General features: G+C 25.9%; 1 protein-coding gene across 1 annotated transcript; it reads left to right on the forward strand.

Moving 5' to 3' along the window:
- Nucleotides 1-278: 278 nt before the first annotated feature.
- Nucleotides 279-10,752, forward strand: LOC145838755 (uncharacterized). The gene is made up of 5 exons (XM_082946377.1): nt 279-528; nt 1,039-1,213; nt 1,501-1,717; nt 3,610-4,206; nt 10,621-10,752. Exons 1-5 carry the CDS (start codon nt 279-281, stop codon nt 10,750-10,752), a joined length of 1,371 nt encoding a protein of 456 aa, XP_082802503.1.
- The last annotated feature ends 1,365 nt before the right edge of the window (nt 10,753-12,117 follow it).

The following is a 12,117-nucleotide window of genomic DNA, read 5'->3' on the forward strand; positions in this document are numbered from 1 at the left end:
AGTCTTTTAAATTATTTGCTTAATGTTTGCTAAATTTGAGGTCTATAGCTCGAAAAAGGAAGAGAAGGTAGATTTTTAGTTAATTTTAAATTTCAAGAAAATTAGTAATAAAAAAATTGCCGTCCACAAAAAATATCCATTAACAAAGTGGTAAATATTGTTTACTAGAAAAAAGTTTTATTTTTCGGTTAGACTTAGAGAAGGTCTAAGTATAACAAATCTTTACTCAGTGAATTTAATAAAAACTCTTTTTAAAACAGCTATCATAAAAAATTAAAATGGTAGACCAAAAGGAAAAACTCAGTGTTGTGCTAATTGGAGATATAAACTCAGGTAAAACAACAGCATTTGAGAACTTCAAAGCACTAACTGACATACACAACACAGTAGATATTAACAAAAAACTTCAACAAGTAACAAACACTACAAAACTAGAAACCTATAAAGATATAAGCCTCACAAGTAGATATCGGCTAACATTCATTGATACTCCAGGAAACAAGAACTATGCAGAAAACATGATAACAGGTTAATAACTTCGAAACAATTTTTTTACTCAATAGTCAATTAGTCTTTACTAGTAATGAATGTAGAACATTTTTTTAATTATAAGGTTAGTAAATAAGACATTTAAAAATTAAAGCAGAAAAAATTCAATTAATAGTAAATAAATTTGTGAAATGTTTAAACATTACTTAATAAACTGACAACCTTTTTAAGTTCGAAGTTAAAATAAAAATATTTAGCTTAAGAATTATGTTATAACCATAAAAAAAGTTTAAAATAAAAACTTTTTACACACAATAAAAAAGTAGCAATACAACTATATAACAAAAGATAAAGTGTGAAAAATCTTGCTTAAAACATAAACATTTAAAGCTTAAATTTACTACAACACATTAAATTTCTTCTGTTGCAAACTAATATACTATTCATAACTTTAAAAACATAACAAACTAGTTTTACAAAGCACAATATCAAAAACTTTTTATTAATATTAAGTTATGATATAACTAAAATAGTTAAAACATGCTGCAGGACTATGTCAAGCAGACTGTGCAGTTCTTGTTGTGTCAGCAAAAGAAGAAGAATTTGAGGAAGCGATGAAGGAGTCGATTGTGAACCAAATAATGTTGGCACGTACGATGGGTGTAAGATCGTTCATTTGTTTGGTAAACAAAATGGATGCCACCCACAACTTTAGCATGGAAAGGTTTAACTAAGAAATTATTAGTATACTGTAGGGTTTTAATTATTGTAATTTTAAATTTGAATTTTACTTTATGGCCTAAATAGTACTATTATAAATAACATTTTAGATGACTTAAACTATACATTTTAAAGATTTTTTATAAAATTAATAAACTTTATAATTGTGTTAAAAATTATACTATATCCTAAATAACACTAACTTTACGGTACTTACATAAAGCTAGTTGAAAGTAATGATGTTTTACAAAAAAAGAAACATGTAATCAATAAATTTAACAACTATTCAAGGTTTGACATAATAAAAAGAGGAGTTTCTAAAAAAATGAAGATGCATGCAATAAGCCCTGAAACAACTCCTTTTATTCCAGTATCAGGGTTAAAGGGTGACAACATAGTATATGACACTTATAATATGCCATGGTTCCAAGGTTGGAAAACTTCTAGGCATTCTGGTAAAACATTTATAGATGCAATCAATTTTACTCAACTACCAATGCCAGATCTTGTTAGTTCTAAATATTAATAAAAAACAACTATCACGCGTTTTATTTGCTAAAAAACTGGCTAAATTTTCAATAACTTTTTTAAACATTGTTTATACAAAAACTTCAAGTTGTTTGTTTTAAAAAAATGGTGATTAAGTACTTTAAAGTATGCTTTGGCCCAAATCTAACTTTGTTTTAATACTTTGTTATGATAATTTTAAGCTCATGAACATTTAAATAATGATTTTTCTAACAATTTATTCTTATTGTAGGTAAAAATACTAACTTAAGAACTATCCATAGTTATAATAATTAAGACTAGTGGAATCCTTTTCTATACTAAGACTATTTGGCAAATACAGTACTTTTTAATCTAAATCTGGCACAACCTTGATTTCAAAACAAAGATCCAGCCAAATCTGAATGTCTGAAAAAATTAGAAGTCTTTTATTTATGTCAAAGTAAATGTCTATAATTAAAATACAAAAAAATTAAATATATATCAAAAATTCCTCTGAAAAACAGAAGTAAAAAAATCAAAATTGAAAAATTTTGAACTCAATACTAAATGTAACAAAAATACATTTAAATTGCAATGTAAACATAATATATATATATATATATATATATAATAGCAGAAAATTTTGCTATGTGCTTTATTTTTTTCTGATAAAACGTTAAAAACGTTGAAACTTTAGCAAACAATACCAAAATCAGTTGTTTTTTTGTGTTATAAATATACATATATATATATATATATATATATGGAAAAGAAAATAAGGCAGCAACCCTGCCTCCATAATCAAAACATGTATTTTAAAAGAACAAAAACCACTAATTAATAACAAAAAAATAACAATAATATAAACCAAAAACAAGAACAAACAAAACAAAAAATAAGTTGACTTGTACATAAATTGTTTTTAGAAAAGGCTAAATAAAATTATTCAATTTTATTTGAAAGGTCACAATGTGTTTTTTGTGTGATTCTTTAAAAATTTTGCTTTGTACTTTATTTCGTTCTGAAGATATGTGCTAAACATTGAAACTAAGTAAACAATTCAAAAATTAGTTGTTTTTTATATTATTTACGTATTAGGAAAATGTAATTTTAAAAATTCATAGAACATATGTTTCATAAAGACAAAAAAGATTATTTTTAATGATCAGCTGGTTCAATTCAAAATAAATAGGACTTTGGTAAACAAATATGCAAAAGTTGTACAAAAAAACAAAAAATAATATGGCGTAAGAATTGAATATTGTACATTACAAATATTAGGTGCAAAAATTGATCTTCCATCTGAACAAATAACTAAAATTCACAAAAACTACCTTTAAATAAGTATAAAATACTATAAAATTTTAAGCTTCTTTAAAAATAAAATAAATTTTACGTATTTTATGGTCACTTAACTGTAGTTTTATATACTAAAAACATATATATATATATATATATATATTAAAGGTTTTATACAAAGTTTTGATCGATAGTGCTCGACAAATCAAATTGGAGCTTAATATTTATTTAATTATATAAAAACTATAATTCAAACAGCTGTTTCACACATTGAAATGTAAAATTTCATGTGATCGTCACATGAAATTTTACATTTCAATGTGTGAAACAGCTGTTTGAATTATAGTTTTTATATAATTAAAAATATATATATATATATATATATATATATATATTTGTATTTCATAATACAAAAAACAGCTCATTTTTGATTTGTTTACTGCAGTTTCTATGCTTTAAGCATATTATCAGGACAATATATATATGTATTTATTTAGTTGTTAAAACTAAAAATAAATATTTATATTTAAGTGCTAATTTTCTTAGTATATCTAAAAAATATACTTTGATAACAATATGGTAGTATTGCAGCAGTAACATTTTTTGATGCAGGATAAACCTCTCAGAATGGTTATCAACGAAGTAAGAAACCAAGATGGAACAAACTATATTTCAGGCCTCATTCAATCAGGAAGATTTAAAATTGGAAGTAACTTCAATAAAAGTTACAAATCTGCAGACTACCAGGAAACAGAGTTTACAATTTCTCCAGGTAATATCAAAGCCAAACTTGATTTAATAGACAACAACCCTTTAAAGAGACAGGTACTAGCTGGTGAGTATATTCAATTTAGCGTGTCTGGCCAGTCATTAGAACGCATAAAAAGAGGCATGGTGGTTGGACTTACTACAAACCAACCACCAAAAGAAGCAGATACTTTTGATGCAATAATTGCAATTGTGAACGACTTTGATGAAATTAAATTAGGGAGCAAACCAAAAGTGCATTGTCACTCATCTCACATGCCATGTGAGCTTGTGAAAATAGAAAAGATTAATGCAAGGACACACAAGCCTATTGAAGATTCTACTTCCTTTGAGCCTGTATGTGGTGCTAAAGTTGTTTTGAAGCCAATTGAGCCAATGTGTGTGGAAACTTTCGATTGTTATAAAAAACTTGGTTCTGTTGTTATCAAAGATCAGAACCAAGTAGTTGTTGCAGTTGGAAAAATTATTAGTATTAAGCATAAAGAACCAAGTGACTAGTTTAAGTAATATTCCAAGTTTATTGGTTTAAAAATTTATTTATAGAACATTGTATAACTGGGGATCTCATTAATGTTATTAATTGAGTGAAACATTGTTTTATATTTAAGTTAGTGAACCAATAAATTTGTAATTTTCTTTTTGGATGCAAGTTGAGAACTTATACTGTTTCTTTTAAAATAAATTAAAATTACATAACTATAATACAAGTTAAGTGTATTTTATTTTCATAAAAGCAAATTTCAAACTAAAAATCTAGCAAAAGATTAATTAAATTAAAACAACACTTAAACTACTTTAAACATGTTTCCTAAAGACTGTTTTTATTTAAAATTTCATACATACTTTTTAGTTTTTTAAATTTATTATGGTTACATCCTTTAACCTACAAATTTTGGTGTTTTCAGGGTTGCCACTCGTTTTTCAAAAACTTTTACAGGTTTTCAAAATTTTGTTCAGGTTTTTAAAAATACACATTTTTCAGTTTATTTTTAGTTTAAAATTAAGTTTTAGGTTGATAAATACATTGAAAAGATACTGTAGAGGTACTTCATAAGTGTTTTTGAATAAAAAAATTTGATAATGACAAAAAAAAATATTTATATGATAGATTTTTTGAGTCAAATCAATTTTTTTTACTTAACATGTAACAATTGTTTAAAACATTATGTTTTTCAAGGTTTTTAAAAGGTTTTTGTTCAAAACTACAGTTTTTTTCCAGTTTTTTTTCAAAGTTTCTCAAATTCCAGGTTTTTTTTTCCTTAAATTGTAAAATTCCAGGTTTCCAGTCAAAGTGGCAACCCTGTGTTTTTAAACTATTTGTTTTAAGCTGGAAAACTTTTGCTAGTTTAATATTTCTCTGTTGTTTTTCAAATTATTAGTAATAAAGCATTCAATTTATAAATTTGAAAACCTAGTTTAATTAATTAATCATTTTGATGTTAGCTAAAAAAATTTTTGCTAAAACTTAAGGTGGCTTATTTAGGAACTTTATATAAGTAAGTGGTAAAATTTATCACAACTTTTAGTTATTGCAAACCATTTATTAAAGTGTTGATTACAACTTTGTAAATGTTTTACTTGATTCTTTTTTAAAGACAAAATCACAGATAAATGAATGTTTAAGATAGGGTAGGAAACTAAAGCCTGCATAACTGATATCTTAGCTAACAATATAATTTTTAATTTGAAACAGTTTGTTTAGAACAAAATAGATTAAGGGCATAGGGTGGGGGGGTCCACCTTGATTTTTACAACTTGATCTTATTTTGAAGAGTTTTATCTGAGCTATCAGACATTTTTAACCGCTTAAAAAAATTCAAAGTAATTTTTGAGATATAAGCGATCAAAGTCAGTGACCTCAGTAGGTTCCTAATGGAAGGCAAAAACTAAAAATGCAAAAAAAACCATTTCACTAAAAATCTATCTCCTCCTTTGTTTTTTAAGCAATCTTCTTCAAATGTTTACAGAAAGTGTATTATTAAATTTAAAAAAGATTGAATGCAGGAATTTTTTGGATTTTGAAAAATAAAGTTTTTATTAAAAAAACCACCTATTTTTTCTGGTTTTTTAATCTAAAGTTTTCATTTTTTAATATTTTAAAATTCCAACATTTAAAGTCTTAGAAACTATAAAAGGAACATTTTCTGAAAGTTTGAGGTCTCTAGCTCAAAAAATGAAGGAGAAGATAGATTTTTAGTGATTTTCAAATTTCTGAGAAAATTGACCCCAAAATTCTTGCGGTCCATACGTTTGTATCAGAAACTTTTTATAAAAATTACAATATCTCAAAAGTTAAATAAGACTTTTTAATTCTTTAAAAACTAGCTTGTAGTTTGTACTTCAAGCTTTCATATAAGATCCAATGTTATTTTTAGTAAAAAAAAAAATGTTGGACCCCCCTATGCCTTTAAGCTTTTATGCAATAGATATAATGTAATAAGGCATTAAACTGGGGGTCAGCATGATTTTTAATTGGCTAACCAGAATTACCACAAAAAATCTTTTGCTGTCTATAATTGTTTAAAAAAGTCTTCTTGGGTCTTTAAAAAATTACAATTAAATGTTGAAAAAACTTAAATTCTGCATTTTAATAATCGGAGTATGTTATTTATACATATAGAAAATAATATGATTAGATAAACTTAATCACAAATCAGGTTTTATTGGACAATCTTAAACACCTTTTTTCTGTTTTACTAATTAAAATCATCCTTCAATATTAAAATATATACAAATACTATTTTGAATTAATATTCCCCTTCAACGAAAAACATTTTTTAAATAATAAAGCTAACTTTAAGCTTCTTGATAAACATAAAGCTACTTCGGTACTTGGTAGCTAATAAAATTACATGAAATATTTTTTATCAGAATCACTATGAACAATCTAGTAACACATATTCTAAGTTATTTGAACTTTGTTTTTTGTATCATTTTTTAAACTAAACATCGCTTGTTTACGTTATCGTAATAATTTAAAAAACTTGTTAATCATATAGAATCTGTTCAAAGAAAACATATCATATTATTCTTTAACCGCTGCAATATTTCTGATATGTCTTGATAGACTAACTAAACTTAATATTAAATCATTAGAATACAGGAAACTTGAATTTGACCTCACTACTTTTTTTTAATATTTAACGGTGAAACTACAATTAGTATACAATCAATTTTTGAACTTTATAGAACTACTACTTACTAAGAGAAAATAGCAAAAAAATTACGTACAAACATTACTTCAATAATGAGGCTTCGCATAACTTTTTTTTATCGGGCAGTTGAAATATGGAACAAACTTCCAAATGAATTAGTATCTTAGAAAAAATTTAAAGAATTTCGATTAAAGTAAAAAATCTATATTTGAATTAATTTTTTGTAGTAAAACTAATAAATAATTTTTATTAACCGTTGATTTAATTTTAAGATTTAGCTTATTTTATAGTTCTATTTTATTAGCAGCACCTTGACATTATTAATGATGACTCATCATTAATGAGTCCTTTTTCAATGTGTTTAATGATTATTCATCTGGCCAGTCTATTGTTAATGTCCTTGGAGCGTTAGGTTTTTATTTTTGTCTTTAGTCAATGCATTTAGATATTTGATGTTGATCGTTCTACATCAAAGCGTAAATAAGTATAAGTTTTTGGTTAAAATTTTTCTTTTTATGATAAGCTATAAATTTTGTATCAAGTTATGTTTTTATCTTTGTTTTAATAAATAAACTTTTTGTGATAATTTTTTTTTAAGTATGTGTTTTTCAGTTTTAGTGGTATATAGGTTTTGATGGCTAGGTCTATCATATGGACAATAAACTTGTAATCGTATTTTAAAATATATAAAAGGCATAGTTGTTAATTAATATATTAAAATTCAAAATAGACTAGAACTATTTATTTACACTTAAATAATTTTTTTATCATAGTTTCTAAATAAATTATTTTTTTTGTCCCTGGTATGAAACTTTTAGAAATTATTTTATTTTTTCTTTTCATTAGTTGGTTTCTAACATTAACTTTTACTGTTTAAGATTTTAAATCTTTAAATTTTTGTCTTTAATATAAGTATGTTATAAAGTTTAAGTTTTCAGTTTCTTTTAATGTTACAGATTTGGTAGTTGCTAAAAAACTTTTAATCGTCCTGCATGCAAAAAAGTCATCGTGCCAAAATGTCGCTGTGCGAAAATATCATTGTAAAAATGTGACGTTGTGCAAAAGGAGCGTTGTGCAACAATGATGCCATAAAAAATTGTTATTATGAAAAATTGTAGCCGTGCAAAGATGACCCTGCGTGCAAAAGTTACGACCGTGCAAAAGTGTCTCCTCGTGCAAAAGTGACTTTCTGTGAAAAAGAGTCGCCGTGCAAAAAGAATCCTACGTGCTAAAGTGACGCCGTGCAAAAGCGTCCCCTCGTGCAAAAGTGACCCTGCGTGCAAAAAAGTGACTCCTCGTGCTAAAGTGACGCTCGTGCAAAAGTGACGCGATGCAAAAGTGACGCTCGTGCAAAAGTGACCCTGCGTGCAAAAAAGTGACTCCTCGTGCTAAAGTGACGCTCGTGCAAAAGTGACGCTCGTGCAAAAGTGACACGATGCAAAAGTGACGCTCGTGCAAAAATGACCCGTTCCCGGTTAGGGTAGTTTATACACACGAAAAACAAATAAGTTAAAAAATTATCCTACTACCAACCTAATATAAAAAATATCGTTCAATCAACGATAATAATTAAATTTGTAAACAAAAATTTTATTAAAAATATCGTTTTAAGTATACTAGAAGTAATTTTCAGTCATATAGTGTCTATGTAAAGCAAAACTAACGAAGTAAATTAACAGTTTAAATAAGTATAAGGTACTAAAATTAATAGCCAGTTATCAATTACCAAGTTCTATTTCAAAAATTTATTAGAGTATTCGGCTATTTTATTTTAGAAGTATTGTAAAAATACTATTGACATTAAAACTTTGAAATACTTAGTTTAACATTTAATCTTACTCAACATTTTTTTAATATTTAAAAAACAAAATAAAAGTTTAATTTAAAAGTATCAAATTAAACTACAAGCAAAGAGTAGTTTAAATAGCTCTTACAGTTTTATTTACCTCTGTAAACTGTTTACTAGCTAGTAGTTGCTAATGAAAACGGTTAAAACAGTTTGCAAACTGCGGCTTGCATGCCAAAAACGGCCTTTAAAGCCAAAATATGTGGCAAGTTAATTACTATTTGGCTCAAATCATACTTTTTTAAAACATTTATAGGAAAAATGTTTGTAATAAAAGCTTTTAATAAGGCTATTACATTAGTAATTACTAATTACTAGTGCTTTTCTATTTTATAAAATTCTGGTTTTAAATTATATCTATATGTTGACTACTTCAAATGTTTTCAATAAGTATGTCTTAACTGAGACCCGCAAAAGAAATATTTTATACAATGCGGCCTGCAAGAAAATTTTTCTTGGAAAATTGGCCCACGTTTTAATAAGGCTACCGACCTTACTTAAAAATTTTATTCAGACGCTAGTTTTCATATGAGTTTTAGAATGAGTTAAAAAAAGTGTGTATATCGCTAAGGCAGACTTTAAAAAAGACAGTATGATTTTTTAACATAAATCACACTGATTGTTACCACGCCTGTTCAGATGATTTTTGCCGCGGACTCAAGCTGTGAATGAAACAGTTTTTCAAAACTATTTGTTATCTTTAGAATTTAAGACTAAAATATTGGTATCGCTAGTTAAATGGAATTTTCCAGCAAAAAATCATAACTTTTAAAAGTATATGTAGTTTTATTATTCTTTTAAGAACTTTCTATAAAAGATACATTAGTGCAGCATACATCTTAGTTTAAATAAATATTTGAAAAAACTAGTTTAGATTATTAATTTAAGTTAGGATAAAGAACTAATTAAGGTTTTGATAAAAGATTCTTGTTCAATAAAAAGCTATAAATCTGGTATTACAGTCACCTCTTGCAAATTTACACACATAGTGTCTATAAAAAAAGTGCGTAACTAAACAAGATAACGTAACTAAACGAGAGGTTTTTAAAGATTTGTAGAGGTTTTTTGAGTAATTTTTTTTTTTTAATTTTTAACTGCGTAACTAAACGAGTGCGTAGATTCGCGAGAGGTGACTGTACTTTACTTTATTTTGAAGCTATTATTGGTTAAATTAAAAGTAATGTGAAAATTTCAAACCGGACCTAAACCAGTTTTAAATTTTTTAACTTCGATATTCTACAAAAAAAATGGTACAAAAGACTTATAAACGATTTCTAAAGCTGATGAGGATATAACTATGTTAGAAAACATTATTTTATATTTATTCAATGTTGAGATCTATTTCTTCACTAAAGGTAAAACGTAATGTGCTTAAGTTGCCAGTTTTTGGTTTAATTATTTTTAAATTGTCAAAAATATTAACATTAAATTTTTTATATAAACGTAAAAACCATTTAAGTAGTAATTTGCAGTTAAACTTGATAAAAATCTTCGCAGGCATATTTTTTATAACTTTGTAACCTATTAGTAAGCTTAAACAAAAAAAAAAGTTATTAAACTATATTTTAGTTACTTCAGTTGAAAACATTCAAACAACAATAAATTAATCATATATTATTTTTTACAGTTGATCAAAAATATTTAAAATTATGTAAAAAGTAAAATAGCAGCTTTACTTACAAGTTTAAATTTTACTATTTGTTTAAAAACTAGTAAATAATAAACTTTACATAACGACCATCAACTACAGTATTCGAGAAAACCAACGACAAGTTTCCTCCTGAATAGGACTTATAAGGCAAGCATAGTCGTGAAAAACCTTTCGGTAAAGTTAACATAACATCTTGTTAACAGTGTTTAGATCAGGGTTTCCCAAAGCAGCCAAGTAGCCCAATTTGGGGGCATGCAAGATATTTAGGAAACCATGAGCAGCAAAAGGGCCAAAAGAGGACTATGGGAATTAAAGGAGCCACAGGAGAGCCATGAGGTCATAATTTAAAACTAAAAAGTAGATATTTCGGAGTTGCAGACGAAGAGCAAAAAAAAGGTCTTACGTATTTTTGATGGTATTTTTTTGAGTTATCTTGTTGTAGAGGCCCATAGATTTTTTTAAATTTCTTTAAGGGGGCCTTTTGAAAAACGTTTTGGGAAAACCCTGGTTTAGATTAAAAAAAGGTATACAATTTTTAGTAGTAAATTTATAACTTCTCAACTGTACTTGTGTTCATTTAGAACAGTTTAAGATAAATTATATAGATGAGTAACAAAAAAATTGTCATTATTAAAACTTTAATTTGAGAATTTATATTAATTTTAACAATAAATAACTAACATTGTACTAACCTAATTTCACATTTTGTAATACTTTGTTTGTTAGTACTTGAAGAACTAAAAATTATTACGATAAGTGTCTAGCTAAAAATTTAACATAAACTATTGAAACACATTTTCATAAAGTGTTTATTTATTTATCTTACTTTTTTTTTGAATAAATTTTATCGTGTTTAAGTACCCTTGTTTAATACAAAAGAAAAATTAAATACTTTAAAGGTTTTTTTCTGTATTTTAAAATAACTTTCTGTATTAAATAATTTATTTACCTGTTTTCTAAGAGAAAAAAATATAGTTTTAAGGTAATTAAAAAGGTTTTTTTCTGTAATTCAAACTTTGATATCTATAGAAACCGAAAATCAACAGTTAAACAAAAAATTATTAAATAAAATGTATTTTATTGCTCTATTTATATATAGAAAAATGGTATTTCAAAGCTTTGTTTAATAAAATCTATTTGTTCTATTTTTTAGTATTATCAGTAGAAATAGCTCTGTCATTACTAAAACTTTATATTTAGCACTACTTAACATGTACGAAAATTTTAGATAATTTTTAAGAGATAAACATTAATGTTTTCTACAAGGTGTATTAACTTAACTTTATCCATAATAAAACAAAAAAAAACTGGGTTTACACCAAGTGATACAGAACGAACAAGATAAAAACTTAACTTTGAAATATGTTGACACTTCATTTATTTTTTGATTTTAATATTATATCTATAAGCTTCATTGTTATAAACATATATTTTGATAATTATAAATATTTAATTTTTCTTATTAAAACTAAAAGATACAGGAAATTTTTTCATCTATGGAAAAACAAAAAACGAGTAAAGTTACCGAAAAATTTATAACAACTTGTCTGTTTTACATCAGTTATTGAATTATAACTATACAATAAATACTAAAAACCTGATTGTACCTACTTCAAAAGCTGTCTTAGGCCAGGGTTTCTCAAAGTAGGCCGTGAGCAGCAATGGGGGGCATAATTTGTAACTTACACTAGATATTCTGG

This window comes from Thalia democratica, chromosome 6 (genome assembly GCF_965202585.1).
Source record: "Thalia democratica chromosome 6, ktThaDemo2.hap1.1, whole genome shotgun sequence".
Lineage (NCBI taxonomy): Eukaryota > Metazoa > Chordata > Thaliacea > Salpida > Salpidae > Thalia > Thalia democratica.